This window comes from Drosophila simulans, chromosome 3L (genome assembly GCF_016746395.2).
Source record: "Drosophila simulans strain w501 chromosome 3L, Prin_Dsim_3.1, whole genome shotgun sequence".
Lineage (NCBI taxonomy): Eukaryota > Metazoa > Arthropoda > Insecta > Diptera > Drosophilidae > Drosophila > Drosophila simulans.
The window spans coordinates 21,455,186-21,472,589 of record NC_052522.2 but is presented as its reverse complement, the minus strand read 5'-3'; the positions used below and the strand labels follow the sequence as shown (position 1 = coordinate 21,472,589).

The following is a 17,404-nucleotide window of genomic DNA, read 5'->3' as shown; positions in this document are numbered from 1 at the left end:
AAAATTTTTCGGATATTTTTTCATAATTTTATTAGTCTTATAAATATCTATCGATTTGTCAAAAAACTTTTTGCCACGCCAACTCTAAAGCCCCAAAGCCGCCAAACCGGTAACGCCCACACTTTTAAACAATTTTACAATTTTTTCTCATTTTATTCCCCAATATCTGTCGGTATCCCAGAAAAATTATAAAATTTCGCGTTTCCACTAGCTGAGTAACGGGTATCTGATAGTCGCCAAACTCGACTATAACATTCTTTCTTGTTTTGAAGTTAATACAGCAATATTTGCCGCATAACAATGAATCTATTTGAACCAGGTGAACAAGCTCGATTTCCAGTTAATGTTTACCCAAAGGCATATTACATTCAAATAACCAGTCGGTAGTTATCTGACACACTTGATATCTTATCCTAATTTCCTTCTTATCTCTACGCCTCAGAAACATTTTAGAGCTATCAGCTTAACCACCCTCGCTCGTCCATCTCAAAATTCCTGCTTAAAGTTGGTCACCAACCACTCAAGTTGAAGGGTCCTGGCCAACTTCTCCGTTTACATGCCATCAGGTTGCTTCAAATTTTATAGCCTCCCCTGGCCCAGGTGAGTTTTGATTACCGTTTGAGCAGCTGCATTCGAAATCAGTTTTAGTTTGCATGTCCTTTAGCGCAGAAAGCGGAATTGAAATTGAATTTTCGATGGAACCGACACTTTGATGTTGCTGTTGTCGTTCCTAAACAAGGATAAGCAAGAGGACAAAACACAGGACACTTAACGCTTTTGGGCCATTTAAGGACTGGGTGGCAGGCGACCTTCGACTCCCGGCTTTCTGATTTGTCCCCTCTAGATTGACTGACTGACTGACTGACTAACTGAATGCGTGAGCGAATGAGTGACGGATTGACTGAGTGATTGACTGATTGCCTTGCATGTCCTGCCCCATGTCAACTTGCCCATCTTCCCACTCTCGCTCAGATTTGCAGAATGCCTGTGGGCCTGTTAGTTGAAAAAGCTAAAAAGCTTTTTTGTGATAATCGCAGTTAAGTGTCAATTTTAATCTAAGGCCATCCCCTAATGCTTGTCTTAAGGCGAGGATGTCTTTGGCTCTTGCAACTGTCTTAAAAGCTATGGATGTTATGGGAATACTAACAAAGAGTGTTTTAGTTTTTAGTTGTTTATCATTGTACACGATTAATCTAAATTAAATGTACGAACCTATCACACTATTAACCAAAAGCGTGTTCTGTAACTTAGTTTGCTCATAACTCACTTGGCAATTTTAACTCCAATGATTATATTTCGGTCCTCATTTACAGTTAACCTGAAGAACTAATTTGTATACCCGATACTCGTAGAATAAAAGGGTATTGGAACAGTATGGAATAGAAAGAAGGAAGCCTTTCCGACTATATAAAGTATATATATTCTTGAGTAGGATTGCTCTCCAAGTAGATCTGGTCATGTCCACTCATCCGACTGTCCGTATAAACGTCGAGATCTCCAGAATTATAAATGATGGAACGTTGAAATTAAGCTTTTAGATTCTTGTGATCCCTCCATACCGGATCAGAGTGTTGCCACGCCCACTCCAACATCTACTAACCACAAAAACCTGTCAAGCCCACAATTTTGTTTGATTGTATAACTTTCGTTACGGTTTTCTATCGAAATTTTCAAATATTTTTACATTTAACATTATTCTATTGTATTCAGAGCATTGAGCTTTAAAGTGAAATATCAAATTGTTGATGAACCTCATGTGAATTTGTTTTTGTTGAAGCCTTTAGCTTCTGTTTCGTATTTTCTCAAATAAATTGGTAATTTTTCAATTTCACATAAATTTTTGCACGCATGTTTCTCTTCACATTTTACCCCTATCCACTTTATCTGTTCTTGCTCCCATTTTCTATCTCCTGTTTACCATGCAAATTACTTTGATTCTAATTAAAATATCTGAGCACTGGTTTTGCTGGTTTTTCTGCGTTATTTTCACTTTTCCTCATATTTTTGGCTCTGTACGAAAACACATTTTGACTAGGACTCGGTGGAAAGGGGCTTGGGGATCTATTACCGGCGGCTAATGGAAAGTCAGAAAAGTATTACCAAAAAGTGGGTGTGGCTGGGCCACCGCATAAAGTAAGCGTTTGCTGGCTTTGGGAATGCGCTCCAGTCCGAATTCCCCGTTTGCTGTCGACTGCTTGAATTTACAAAAATATTTTCCGCCAGAGTTGCCACAGTTTGCGCACGCCAATTATATAGGTCCTCCTAACCTTGCTTCTAAGGGTTGACTTGGTTAACTCATATAAATTAGATTGTTGAGCTTTAATGAGACTATAATGAGTAAGGTCCTGGTTAGGACTCAATTGTGCTTGACTTAAGCTTGTGAGGATAACGGCAAAAGATTACCAAGTACACAAAAATATGAGTATAATATTTCTATCAAATATTGAATATTCGTCTTTAAATGGAAATGAAATGGCGAAGAATTTGCAAGTGAGCCAGTTAAAACAACAGATCGCTATGTTCGAGTCCCTTAAATACATATTAGATACCAGATACCCAGCACCCTTAGACTCTAAAAATTGTTGTAATTAAGATGCAGCTTGATAAGCAAATCGAAATCATAATAAATCTCTGCATCTTTAAGGATTTTGTGCCAGAGAGATGACCAGTACTTGAGGAGTACCCTGTAGGGTCAAAAGCGTGCCCTGCATACTTTTAAACAAGTTAAGAATTGCCTTTTCCTCTACCAGTAACAAGTAGAATAAGAATGTAAGGTATCTAAAGCAAAACCTTTCGATATCCATTTCAATTCCACTGATGGCTAGCTTATAGTTATAATTAAATTTCCCAGTTCCACGACCATAAAACGCACGCATACAGCCACTTGCCATTTAATCAGAGTAATTACTATAGAATAGCAATAATTCAACAGCTGCAGAGACAAAGGGAGAGATAGAGGGAATTCAGAGAAAGAATTCCATTTGCCAAATGCCTGGCAAATGCAGACAAAGCCGGCAAAGCCCCAAAACATCTGCAACAAATCAATTATTGCAACAACTTTTCAACTTTGCCCACACATCGCATCCACTGTTGTGCAGTTTACTCCAACGAATTTTTATTGGTTTTGGGGTTTTCGGTTTTCCGGATTTTAGAGGAGAGAATGAGGGCTTATCGATTAACTTTCGAGTGAAATGGGGGCCCCAAAGGTGGGGAAAGGCATCCAAATTGAATTGAATTGACCCAAGTTGGTCCAGGTCCTTTCTGTTGCTGGCGTAAGTGAGTCGAAGACTTCACTTTGTTTCTGATATATCAAAGGACTTTAAATCAAAATTCAATTACACTCCACCCCACACCGCTCCGCACCACAGGATTGCGGGGCAACTGGGAATGGGACTGGGACAGGGACATGGGCTGGGACATGGGCACACCTGAATATCGACACCGTGGTAAAGGGAGGTCGGTCGATCGAAATTGTGTCGAGAGGAGCCGCCTGGCAGTGACAGAGTTCTGAGGCTTTTCAGGCTCACTTTGAAGTGTTTGATTGTGGTGCTGGCACACCTATCCATTTTCCATTTCCATACCGTTGCCCCCATCCCAATTTTGCCACCCCCACTGCAATACCACCCACCGAAATGAGAGCAACCTTCTGCAAACAGAGGCGAAAATCAATCCATGCAACATTTTGCATATTTAAATTAGCCAAAAACACCGAAAAATATTCACCCGCCCGCAGAAAGCCAAGTTTAGTGCTCAGCTCTCCAGGGAAAATTCCCAATTTTCAATTTCCACATGGCATTTACCGGAGGCACTGCATGATCCAAGGGGCAGAGGCAGCAGTACGGGGTTGGCTATGTCATGGCGAGCTCTTACAACAACTTATAAATAGCCTGAGTCTGTGCAAATTTTCACATTAATTAAATTTCAGCAGCGACGACGACAACGCAACCAGAACAGAACTGAACTGCACTGAACAGACCCAGACTAAGAGGTAGTGGAAGGGGTGGGTAGGGGTAGTACCACGACAACGTTGACATATTGAAGGAAAACGACAGATTTAGTACATAATATATAGACAACATATATGCGGTTCGGATGCAGACACAACAGAGAGAGAAATCCGCTAGGGTTGCCTCCTCGGCAAAGGTAATGCATTGCAAAAAATAAGGTGTGAATATAATGATTATAAAGATTATACAGAGAATTTCGTTTTTAAAATAAATAAACTGTTATAAAATGTAATATTTTTAATTTCATAAGCTGTTATTTGCTAAACAAGAAGGTATCTAACATTTTATTAGTTTTAAATGGGGGTACACATATGCTCACCAGTTGACAAGGACATCAAAGTAAATCAAAACGTAAGTTAAGGCCAAGGAAATATGGTTTTCCTTCTCGACTTCTAAACTCTTTTAACTTAAGTGGGGGTATAGCTCAGGGGTAGAGCATTCGACTGCAGATCGAGAGGTCCCCGGTTCAAATCCGGGTGCCCCCTTCTTTTTTTTTTGAGCAATACTCGTTATTTTGTTTGCCCACCAGCGAAATATTGTGGACTCTCCTGGAGACGTTTTTCACGGACATTCTTCGCAATGCCCTCAACTATTCCAGTGGCAAGCTCTCCATGCCCGATGAAGCTTAAAATGTTGCCATTGCCGTGGCATCATGAACCACTTCTGGCCTGAGCTGCGTAAACATTTTCCACCAACGAATGAGGGGAGGCACTCCAAAAGGATGCACAGTGGAAAGATTCGCCCATTTTATTAGACCAATTCTTAGTTTTTATGATCATTTTCTTTTTCCCCAATAGCTAGCTAACTATCTCTTAAGCTGCGTGAGGCGATTACTAACATAGCTCGGTAATGGGTAGTTTCGTACAATCACTCATCCGCCATGTTGGCCAAGTGGAACCTCAGTGACATTTCCGAGGTCCTGAACACGCAGGACTACCCCTGGTACTGCCCCACTGTGCGGGACAGGAGGGATGGTCGAGGACAGACCCCAGTTGTTGCCCCCAGCCCTTTGACGACTCTCGAGCGTTGTTGTGGAACTGAGGCCACCGCATTTGGCATAGAGCGAAGAAGCTCCGTCCATCCGATCCGTCCCGCCTGCAAATTGGTGGGAGCGGCAACGGGGAAGGCGGTAGGATTGGGGGGCACTTAGGAGTGCCAGCGTGTAGTTGTCGTTGTCGCCGTTCGCTGACGTCGTGTATTTATAGCCGAGATTTCTCAGCTTTTATTTTTCGCTTATTTTCTTCTCAGCAATTTTCCCGTGCCATTTACATGGCTACGCAGAAATATGCAAAAATTGCAAGTACAGCAGCAAAACAAAACGAATACATTTATTTCTGTAATTATTTTTGATTTTCTGCATGTTTTCTGCGTGGCTAAAGCACACAGAATTATTGTTAAATTAATTGAAAGCTACGCAAACGGGCAAAAAGTATGCAAATAGCTAGAAGTGCCGAGTATCACATCAGAATTTCGAAAAAACTCACTAATTGGCTTAGGGAAACATGGGTCGAAATGACAAGCCAATAACAGATATATATTAACGACACCAATGAAATAATAAAATTGTTTCCGTTACGATAGAAAATGAAGCTTAGAAAGAATTCATGGTGATTAACCATTTCGAATTCAAAATCAGGACGATAAATTTGTTATAAATAAGGCGGATATCTTCTGGTTTACACTCGAATTTGGCTGCAAAAGGCACTTTATATCTTCCCTAAAAAACACACACAAGAGCAGCCTTAAAATTCTATATATCTTAGCTATTTATACTGCACAGGATACTATTCCCGTGGATGCATCAAGTTGAAATCAGTTTAAATATATTACGCACACAAATCCCCTCAGAAAAGCCGAGAAAAGCGAAGAGGAGGAATCAAGCTTGAAACGATATTTTTTCTGGCAGCCTCGGCTGGAGATACGTATGATATATCTAATGGCCATGTAAAGAGCATGTAAGCTCCCATCCGACCGCCCACCTCCGCATCCCTCCATTCCCGAGTGCCATTGTCGTCCACATCAATCACACGTCCCGTGTCCTTGTCCAAGTGCACCGAAAAGTATGCAACGATGTTTGCAACTAAGTATCTGTATCTCTGCGTATAAGACTACTTCTGTGTGTGTGTGTGGAAATATATTGTGGTGGCTGCAGAACCGCACAAATATGCTGTACGTCGACTCCTCGCAGTCGAGATTTGTCAAGGCAACCGCAGGGAAGTACGAGTATTAGAGCAGCAGCAGCCGTTTCCTGGGACCACTCACTCGCACCGCCTCATTAAAATTTTAAATAAATATTATGGCGGGTCGGGCACAGTCGAGGGTGCAAATAATTAATGCGGAGTAATATCAGCGCCACCGACGTCGAGCTGCCTTCGTCAAACTTCGGTTGACCGCAGAAAGTAGCTGTCTCATAATTCAGCAGGCAGCTAGGTTGCCATGTTGCGCTAGCTTTGGCATTCTAATTTGATTAGCGGCACATACCACTGCTCGGGATTGGAGCCGCCTCCATTTCCCGATTGATGGCTTGCCCCAACCGAAAACGAAAACGAAAACGATTTCTGGTGGGGCACGGTCCCAGTGGCGGCGGCAGCTTCATTAAAACTTTTACCTCGCCACCAAGCGGAGCATCTCCGCGATGGAGATTGGTTGTGGTCTGCGCTAGAAATGAAAGCAGAGAGGGAAAACCGCAACTTTTCATTACCGCTCAGGTTGCCAACATGGCTCAAGATGCGACAGGATTCCTAATTGCAATGCAAATCGAAATCGGTTTGTCCTCCAGAGCCTGCAGGTATGGGACTCCTCCAAGCCACGAGGAGTTATAGAGAATCCTGTTGTAAAAGAGGCGATAGATCCTGGATAGTTTGCGTATCTATATATTTCTATACATTTATCCGATAAATGAAATCTTTTGAATGCTTGCAATGGGGCTTTAAAGGAGAATTATGTTATGTAAAGATTTATGTGCTTTATAGCACGACATGGGACTAATTGATAGACGAGAAAATTCCCCAGCACAAGCAATCCGAATGTCAGCTTAGGAATGCTGCCAAAGTTTCTCAATTCGCATTCATTACTCTACTTCTAAGAAACGCAAAAGCTTTCCAATTGCCAATTTTCATATTCCAGCATTTTTTTTAGGTCCAATGCAGTTCCTGGAGAAGCTCGGCTCAGCGGCTGTCAAGCAAATAACAAATAAAATGCCAACGGGACTGGAAGAAGCAGTCGGAGGAGCCGGAGGCGGAGGCCAGGAGAATCCTACAAAGTGCGCCAGTTACAAATCAATAGAAGAAGCCGAAAAGAAAAGGATTTTTATGCAATTTTTTCACTGCTTCAAATGATGCTACTGATATGCACAGAACCGAATTTAATATTAAATATTTAATACAATTTATTTATTTACATCTATGAATAGATACATTTTACGCCATTAAGCCCCTGATTTCAGTTTTTTAATATTATCAACTAGGATAAAGAGAATTAAACTGCACCAAATTCGATCATTTTAGTGATGAACAAACCTTCTAAGCTTATTCATGACATTCTGTCACTAGAATTATTCGAGAATTTTAAAAAAATCTCAATAATGCATAATGATTTAAGCTCTTCTAAACCAACTCAAATGCTTATTTTCTAAAACATAATCATAAACATACTCACTATGTTTTTCTTGCAGTGATCTGCCCGGATGCCAAGCAGAAGTACCAACCAGCGGGATGGTAAAAGTGGGCGGTAGGTGTGGCGTGTCTATGCGGAGGGTGGTGGGGCGGCTATTCAAAATTGGCCAATTTACATGCGTTTGTGTTTTGTGCTGTTGTTGTTGCACGAGGAAGAAGATTGAAGTTCAATTTTGAGTTTTTCTGCGAGTGTGTGGGTGAAGCAAATGCAAAGTGGCAAAGTTGCAGGGAATTGGGAGATTTTTGGCTGCTGGTTGGGGGTTAAAGAGTGGAGGATGGATAGAAACCCGAGGCTCGAGGTGGTGGGGAGTGAAATTGCAAACTGCTGCAGCGTTGAAATGCCAGCAAAGAGTTTAAGCCCAGCCAAGCGAAGCACTCAAGAGGCATTAAGACAGAGACACAGACGAGAAGAAAGATAGATAGATAGATGGATAGCTGGATAGCTGGAGAAAGCTGGGGGGAGCAGGGCAGGGCCGGGCAGGGGAATGGAAATCGCTTTGAAAGCGTCTGCAGCGGAAGGGCTTTAATAAGCTCCAGGTGAGTGGGCGGGCTGCTCCGGGGAGCACGGGCTGCTCTCGGGCAAACTGTGGTTTCCATGGTTTACTTACAATTTAAGCAGCCGCCTCCTTGGAGCCCCTGCCCGCAGTGCACACGTTGCGTATACGCAACGTGTCCCCCAGACACCTCGGGATCGTCATGCAACCGTGGCGAAATGACAACATTGTTACTTGCATTACGCTAATGAGCTTATCAGGGCTGCAATGTAACTAATGAAGCGACTGCGGCTTTTAGGAGTGTTTATATTTATCCTCGCAGAGGACTTATGCGCCATGCCAACAAAGACTGATTTCTCAATTTAGAGCAACATTTGAGGAGATTACAAAAATGGGTAGGATTAAATAGGCATGCACATCTTGTATGTGGCTACCATAAAACCACGTCGATAAGTATCTGCAACACTTAAGCAGGACTATTCAATGCAATGAGGTGGTTTATGTGATTTGCGAGTAATTTAAATGTACACATTCAAAACACAGCTGTATTAAGTTGCATTAACCATATCACAATATCCACCACTGTGCAATGAACAAATAATTGACCAGTTCTAGGGTTACAAATCAAAATTAAATAGTTAACACCTTTTTTAAACGTTCGTAGTTAATAAATATGTCAAATAATTGGCACGTATAATCAGCACTGACTTGTATTTCACAAAGTTAAATAAAATGCTAATTGGTTTCGGCTGTGCAATCGCAAAGCTTTCGAGTACTTACATTTTATAGTTTGTCTTAAGAGTTTAGATTTTGGTGGCAAGCGCCTGCATTAAATCACTGCACCAAGCTAGTTAATTAAAATCCCTGCTCTTGTGTGCAGCAAAGAAGAATTTTTGCCGCACATCCAGATCCATTCTCTGATCCAGCTTACCCCCCTATCATCACATCCTGCTCCCCTGCACTGTGTGCTAATCCCAACACTTTTCGCACTTTGGCCAAGGGCCCCAGACGAACTTTATCAACAGAACATCGGAAACTTTGGCTGCACATGTGAACATTGCTCTAATTACTTGCCCCCGTACGGGGCATAACAAAACAATTTGAAAGTCGGATGTGGCGGGTAGATGGAGGTGAAACCGCACACATGAAGGACAAAGTATCCCTGGAGGAGATGGAGATGGAATCAAGCCGAAACAGGAAACATCAACATGACAGAGAGGAGACCAGGACAAACATTTAACAATTTGGCAGGAACAATATTCAATTTCCGACTGTCTAATAAGTTTTTGGCCAGCACACTCGCACGCAGAGCAGTTGGCCCATGTAATAAGCCAACTCCAGGCGTCTGGCCTGTCTATCCAAATCCATTCGTCGTCCCACCCGTTTTCCCCGGTCCCCTTCAAATGCTCCGACCCAACAGAACTTCCATTACTCAAACCAGAGGAGCAGCGACGCAACATTTTCCTTTAATTTCCTTTTTAGTTTTTTTTCGACGCCAAACTAACTTGCCGTTCCCCGCCGCATTCAACTCCTCTCCTTCCGTCCGTTCGTCCGTTCAGCTGGCAGTCCCGGAATATTGTCAGCTTAAAGCTGGGCGGGCACCACCCACTTACCACGTGCGGATCCCTCTGCTTTAATGAATACCCGCGGGCCAATGCAAACACAACTGTAACGGCTAACGGGCCATATAAAATGCATTTCGAGTAACAAACTTTAAACACTGCCAACGCGTTCACTTGGGAGCGCCCCGGATGCTCCCCAAAGGGGTGGTGCTGGATAGCATCCGGGGACTTGGGGGCTGCAAGTCGGGGACTCGCGGATCCGGGGGCTCGGAGCTTGGAGGGGTGGGAATCCTAGAGCGACAGTTGCGGGTGAATAGTGGATGGTTGCCTGCACAACAGTCAATTACGGCATGCAAAAAGGCGTGTTTATGCGGAGGGATTCCACGATCAATGGCGCAGGGTACAAGAATGATGGAATTGACTTCATTGTGACTACTGCTATGGTGAAATTGAAGAGAACAGAAAATCAATACTGGGTGTACCACAAATATTTTTAAAAGAATTTATTCCATGTTAAAATTTTCTTGTTTTTTAAGATAAAGTCATTTCAAATTTGGTAATTTCACCAAAGTCTTACTTTATTTCATAAAAAGCTTCGAAACACGAGCCCTAAAGTTGTTAAATTTTCAGTTTTTTTTAAAGTTTGTCTTAAATGATAAGAAATAATAATATTTTACACATTAAGAAAAATCTTAGTTTAAGGGATCACGATCATTGGGTATTCAACACTTCAAACCGCATAAACGTACAATTTTTTCGCTAGGCCTGCCCCAAAGTAAATACAGGCCCTATAAGGACGACCTCCTCCGCCCGTTCGGGAACCAAAGCCATGCAAATAGGAGCCAAATGAGTATTGGAACGAGGCAGACATGGGGGACTCGGCCCAGCAGGGAGAGCGAAGGATGAGGTGCGGGGTTCTGCTGCGGTTTACACTGCCGCCATGGAAATGACAGACGATGTAAAAGAGTTCATTAATATTGCAAGGTACGCTCACGATGACGACGGGGCAGGTCAGGGGTTAAGGCAAGGAAAGAATGAAAGGAAGGACACCACAGCCCAGCAGCAAAAACGAGGACATCGTTTTGACTGTGCGCACAATTATTTTGTAATTTGTCATATTTTGTAGGCCTCGTCGGCTCAAGTCAGACAACGTTGCAAGCGGCACAGGATGCTGGGCGGGCGGAGAAAGTGGGTGGTGGAAATTGGAAAGCGGGGACATGGACCAGGTCACCTCTGCTTTGTCCAAATTTTCAAGTAGTAAAGCCCTAGCTTGGCGGCCTAGTAAATGGAGAAGATGGTGGCAGAGTATGCACTGAAAGTTATGGACATCTTGTACGATTTAAAATAGTAAGCCTACTACTAACTGGAATTCAAGTCTCAGTGAAACGCCTTTCAACAGATAATGTGATGATATTATATTTGCTCAATCAATTTAACAATATGGCAAAAAGTTGAAAAACAATATTTCAATACTTTCAATACTAAAATCCATATCACATTATTGGTTTCTATATCCACCGATAAAATGAAATAAAACAAAAGTTCATTCGAGTGTGCTCATAAATACTGAATAGCTGCAAATGTGCATTGAATAGATATATTGTTTTGCCATTGAATTTATAATTTAGACCATGTATTATGTATTCATGAAGTATCGGTACTTGTTTCCAGCTAAAACCTCCACGACACGAATAATAAAAAAATCATAATTTGCTGTGCATCAAGAAATGGGTTGTTGGACAGAAGATCACTGTCTACCAACTGCTTAATTGTTTATATTTTACGCTTTACATGAAAGCTAAGCAAACCTTTTGTTAAACTTTCTAGCAGCGAAATTCGCTCATTCTCGCCACTCGCTCTTAGCCTTTTTGTTAGCCTTATGCTTTGTGTGCACTTTCTAAACATGGCGGCGCCAAACAGTGGCTACCTCAACCTACTTTCAGTTCCTTCGCCCGCTACACTGAGAGAATAACTGGTGGGATGGATGGTTAGGAAATTACCGTTGAATTCAAGGATTTTGTGGTCTTGTCCCAATATTTAATACTTAATATTTAAGGTATAAATGTAATGAGTATTTAAAATATAAATGTTAATCCCCCGAGATACGCCCCTGGTGGTAAGTCAGCAGCGAAGGAGAGCCGCCAGTTTTCTTACCCCTGTTGTGCTCGCCATGTTTACCTTGCCCCGACCACTTGGCCACATCATAGCGCCCCATTGCAACACAGAACCCCCACCCCCTCCTCTATTCAACCATTCGTGGGAGCCACCCATAATTATACCCTACAAATGAGTGGACCTCAAATTGTTTCGTGTTAGAGCGAGCAAGCGCAGTTGTATTGTGAATATGCTGTTTATAGGCACTTTAAGATATATAAAATTATTTCCATTTGTTTTGAATTCTTCTTTCTCTTCAAGAAATGCAACGAATTCTGCTAAATTCTATAAGTTATTTGAGGTCTCACTTACATATGTTTCCAGATTTCGAGAACTCACTGTATCTTTTGCCCTGCCAGAGTATTACCAAGTTTTACACTTTCACATCGGGCCTTGTTTTTTGGCCCTCACAATTTTGATATGCCGTGTTTTCAGTCCAGTGCCTTCTGTTTCCCGGCTTGTCCAATTCTTTGGTCTTCTTCTATCATTCCGTGCACATTTTTGTTTGTGTTTGCAGTTGTTTTTGTTGAATTACATGCACACATACAGAGGGACAAATATTTATTTAAAACTTATGCCCGAGGCCTTTCATTACTGCGCACGGTAAAAATACTTGTATATTTCACTCTTCTATTTATCCGCCCCTTTCTCCCGTTTCCCCTGGCGCACTCTTCTCGCTATTCTTCTTATTTTTTGCCCTGTGCAGATGTGCGGCATGTTGCTTTGTGCTCAACATTCGCCTTCTCCTCTCTCTCTCTCTCTCTCTCCCCCCCCCCCCCCCCCCCCCCCTTTCCCATTGCCGGGATTTTTGGTGCCTGGCTATTAAGTGAAAATTGTCCGTCCAAGCAGCGGTTCCTTTCACAGTCTTCGCCTACTTAATGCACTTGTAGCCCGCTCCCGCTCCAGATCCTTTCACATCCGCCGCCGCGACCAGCCCCTCCGCAGACCACACCCCCATCGGCCCCAATTATGACGTCTAGCGGAGTTCTAATTAGTCTCCGAATCTCCAACCCCCGCCTCCGCCCGCTCAAGACCCGCTTTCCCGATCCTGAGAGTCCCATCAAATTGTATTGTCTGTGTCCTTGTGTCTGGGCCATTGTCTTGCCCCGTAAGGAACAAAGTGCATTACGACGTTGGAGGAGAATAGTCGGTGTTGTTCAAATTTTATTGGATTTTCTTAATATGGATTTTAGTTTTCGCATTAATAACTTGTTTTTAAATGAAAATGTTTAAAAAGATTGAAGAAGTAAACAAAGTTCAATGGGTGATTTCTTTTTCAGAGTTATTTTACGAAATTCAAGTATTCAAATTGTTAATTGTTAGAATTTAAAAGTGAACGTCACTTTTAGCATACTGTTGAAGGCCTAAAATTCATCTGCATAAAATGCCAGATAATATCGATATCCCATCAATGTGGCATAATTAAAATATCGGCCAATGAATATGAACATCAATCAAATACCCATTAACATAACATGGCAACAAGAACTGCTCGTAATTTCAAATAAATCATTATAAATACATAGTTTTCGAATATTTGTTCAGCAGTCCGAACTCACCTGTCAATTTGGTGGCGCAGAGTTTACATTAAATTTCGCTGTGGTAAAATGTTGTTAATTAGTTTGAATGTTTTCCGTTTGTTTGCTTGCTTAGTGTTTGTTGTTGGGCGAGAACGCTTTTGGGCGCCAAAAAGTACAGTCACCAACACAGAGGCAAAACACGCACAGGCACAGAGCGAGTGTTATTAGCTGTCGAAACTGTTGAAACTGTTATTTCCCGTGGTCGCTGTCCCGCTCTCAATCTCTTTACCTCCCTCTCTGTGGCGGCGTTTTGCTTCTGGATGATGCACTTAATCCGCTGATATCGGTCGCCAGGCGGGGGAAGGCTGGAGGTATCTTGTAAATTTTTTGGGTAATTTCTGGGTATCTTATCTCCTTTCGTCAAACTCGGTCGGCTGATTGATGGATGCCAAGCGCACACACTGCACAAGGAACACACAACTTGACTGAGCGAAATTGCACAAATAACTGAATTGAAATATCCCCCCGCCTCTCACACACACAGTCACGCACACACACGCACACGCAGCGAAAGGGAAAGAGCAAGCGAGAGGTGGATATGGCGAGGAAGGGAGAAAGCACGCTCTGCCTCGCTTATTTTCGTTCAAAAATTTCTTACAAATTTGCTAAACCCAAAAAATGAGTACAGAAGCGCGGTGCACTCGAGTGCATTTTAATTGATTTTTTCTTTATTTTTTCGCCCGGCTTTCACTCACAGCAGGATGGCATCTCGCTCGGTCCCACGCGGCGTATGCGTAACACTTCAGTTGCAATTCGGCGCTTTGAGTGAATTTCTCCTGCCAGCGAGTGAGACTCTCGAGTGGGCGATCTCTGTGGGTCACGGCACGGCTCCAGTTGCACTCCTATATTATTTTAAGTTTTAATTAGCTTTTTGTTGCTGCTGTAATTTCGACGGCAAACAAAAGTTGCTGCTGCATCAAATTTTTAATTAATTACACGTAAGAATGCTGAAAAATTGATGGCTACAAGGAGGTTCCTTTCGTTTTGGACAAACAATTAGCATTTCACTGTCCCAAATATAATGCGAAAGTATGAGGCTAAATGAATGAAAAGTTTGCGGAAGTTTTTCAAGGGATAGCTTTCAATTTTTCCAGCGGAAAGTGGGGAGGGGAGTTAGGCTCGGCATAGACAAACTTTTTAATATGAAAATTGCTCGTTTGGGGTCTGGAAAATTAAGTCCTTAAATTGGGGACCGGGTAAACGTACCCTTTTTAAAATGGTAACTTTCAAGGAGTCATTTTTAAATGTCTAGATAGCAATGGCTTTCCAAAGAAGTAATATAACCAAAATTTCTATTTTATAAGTTAAACTTACAGACACATATTTTTTAAAGAAAATCAGGCGTTATATTGGGTCATAATAAAATGCATTAATACTTGATAATAGTTTTAAGAATAATTTATTTTTACAAGATCTTTAAAATCTCAATCTTTTTATAAAACCCTTTCAAATCGTACACAAATTACCAAGCCGAATTCATAAGCAAGTCACTCGGCTCAAACAACGGAGACTACTTGAATACAGGGTGTCCCGAAATCGGTGCACATCCAGGCTTGAGCATGCGCAGTGGGCATCCGGCTGGAGCAACTCACTCAACTAATGGAGGGCAGCAGGAATGCAACACCTATGCGGCTCAAACCCACCTGAGCTACCTGGAGTAGTGCGGCAAAGAAGAGAGAGCCAGAAACCACCCCGGCAGAGAGAGACAGAGAGAGAGTGAGCGAGCGGGCGGCGGAAGGCAAACGTCAGCTGCATGGGAACCCAAAGGCGGGACAATTCCAATTGTGACATTTTGCATTGTTGGCCAGTGTAATGACACACACCTACACGAACACGTATGAGTTGGGCACGGGAAAGGCCTTAAATATTTATGAATGGCATGTTGTATACTTTTCGGGCACATATGCAGGAGCTACAAAGTGTATTGAGAACAATTCTTTGCGATTGCCCACGACTTGCGTTTTTCACATTTTTAAAAGCTTATTTACTATGCGAGATGTGTCTAATGAAATGTAATGTAAGTTTATAGTTATATAGAAAGTAATCCCATCGTATCTAAAGTCACTAAATAGTAAGGATAGGCATATTCAGCTAAAAAAAACAAAGTGTTGTATAACCAAATTATATCGCCTACTTTCAAAGCCAGGAAAAATTAATCTGCAAGTACGTTGAACTTTCCATTATGCAGTTCTCAAGTATCACTTTCCAAACTGACAGATTCGCATTGTGGAATAGTTTCAGCGTCGATGCATGACCAAGGCCAGAAGTCTGTAGCCAAATGTCCCTCACACTGAACTCTCGGCCAACGACCAAGCTAATCGCAGTGGAAAATCCGAAAACCAATACGATTCTAATTATCAGAATCGGAGTTATTACGGTTGACCTCATCCGAAGGGCGTAAATGAGCATTGACCACGGTCCAGGTCGGCAATGAACCTCAAAGAAGTGGAAAGCACCACTGGCATCGCACATGACTGGGCGGACCATCAACCAATTTTAAGGTTAATGACTGTGTTTACGCAGAATAAATGTGAACCCCTGGCGAAAAAAGCGGCTGACTAATTTAAATTGATAGCAAAACGGCAATCAGAAATCAGATGAGATGTGGGGTGAGTAATCGCGGCGATAGGCCAATAAGGGCCAAATAGTTTTGTTTTGTTTTGTTCTCTTGTTGTTAACTCGCACTAAATACATACGTTTGCGGAGCGTTTATATTGGGATTTCAAAATATTGCGTATACGCCGGCTGGGTCATGCACGAACGAGCAAACCGAGCAGCCGCTGATGGGCGCCCGATTAAGCTCCATTAAAAAAGCGTTTTATGCTTTAAAATTGCAAACATTCGGCGGCAAACTCTATAAAACCAGTTAATGCCGGGGCTTTTGCATTCAGTCAACGTTCGAGGATTACACACGACAAACATGGCCAGCAAAATCATGTCAGTGAAGCAGTCGAGCCGGTCTCCATGTTGTTGGTTCGGTTTGCTCCTGGTCGCGATGTTCCTGCAGCCCTCTGCGAGCCAGTACTACGGATATCCCTACTACGGCGGCGCTAATGCGGGAGCAGGAGCAGGAGCGGGATCGGGATACGGAAACATATACGGCAGCGGCATGTACGGATACCCCTACAGCTACGGCGGATATCCGTACTACTCGTACCCCGGCTACAACCCGTACTCGATGTACGGCGGATACGGACAGTACGGGTACCCCTTTGGGGGATATCCCTACGGCGGCAACGGCATGAGTGAGTTTTCCGGCTGAGAGCACCTCAGTTCCTAGCACCCAAGTAATCTACAAGTGTTCTGGACCTGTTTCTTCCTCTAGACGTGGCCTACGCCAGCAGCAGTGGAGGATTCGCAACAGCCAGTGCGGGCGGAAGCGGATACTACGGCTAGGAAGCCCGCAACCTGATATAGTTTAGTGTACACGGTTAAGTCATCCTACTCCATAAGTGTGTTAGTGCTAATAAATATATTATTTATGTACTATGTCTAAGTCAAGACCAATTCTTAGTGGGTTACACTAGTTTTTACAAGGAAAAGTGATTCAACCAAGAAAAAGATTGCCATGACGTGTCCAAACCTCGCCTTAAAATCAAAATCAAGACAACATGACAAGTGGCCTAAGAACAAAATTCTAACACAAAACATTTACATAATTATAAAAATATTATTATAGAAATTCTAGTGTACCTGGTAAAAAAAATTTACACCTAGTGGCTGCCTGTTAGCATTATTTTATTAGCTCGAGGCACTGATCTGGTAATTTGTATTTCTTCTAGCATATTCGAACCTATGTATGTCCACGATGCAGCCAAGTGTATCTAGTAATGACTCTTTGTGGGAACATTAAAGGGTTGTATACATTCTTTTCTCTGCTTTTAGCATCTAGTCATTAAGTGTGTACGCACATCTGATCATCTTAATAGTCAT

At 42.5% G+C, this 17,404-nt stretch overlaps 2 protein-coding genes and 1 non-coding gene across 4 annotated transcripts in view; 2 read left to right on the top strand and 1 right to left on the bottom strand.

The window, feature by feature from the left end:
- LOC6739671 (poly(rC)-binding protein 3) overlaps window positions 1–13,884 on the bottom strand; it is an 87,890-nt gene extending 74,006 nt beyond the window's left edge. The window contains exon 1 of the mRNA XM_039294296.2: window positions 13,451–13,884. The gene's annotated coding sequence lies outside the window, so the exon portion shown is untranslated. The remainder of the gene's footprint in view (window positions 1–13,450) is intronic.
- On the top strand, window positions 4,421–4,492 carry Trnac-gca. Its single transcript has one exon. It is a non-coding gene; the product is annotated as a tRNA-Cys (tRNA).
- A 1,691-nt stretch (window positions 13,885–15,575) lies between the features above and the next one.
- On the top strand, window positions 15,576–16,967 carry LOC6739077 (keratin-associated protein 19-4). 2 transcript variants are annotated; one of them, XM_016169090.3, is made up of 2 exons: window positions 15,576–16,716; window positions 16,771–16,967. In XM_016169090.3, exons 1-2 carry the CDS (start codon window positions 16,341–16,343, stop codon window positions 16,794–16,796), a joined length of 402 nt encoding a protein of 133 aa, XP_016032908.1. In that variant the 5' UTR covers window positions 15,576–16,340; the 3' UTR covers window positions 16,797–16,967. The 2 variants fall into 2 exon arrangements, with proteins under 2 accessions (XP_016032908.1, XP_002085871.2); XM_002085835.4 differs by having other exon boundaries at window positions 15,634–16,716; window positions 16,797–16,967.
- The last annotated feature ends 437 nt before the right edge of the window (window positions 16,968–17,404 follow it).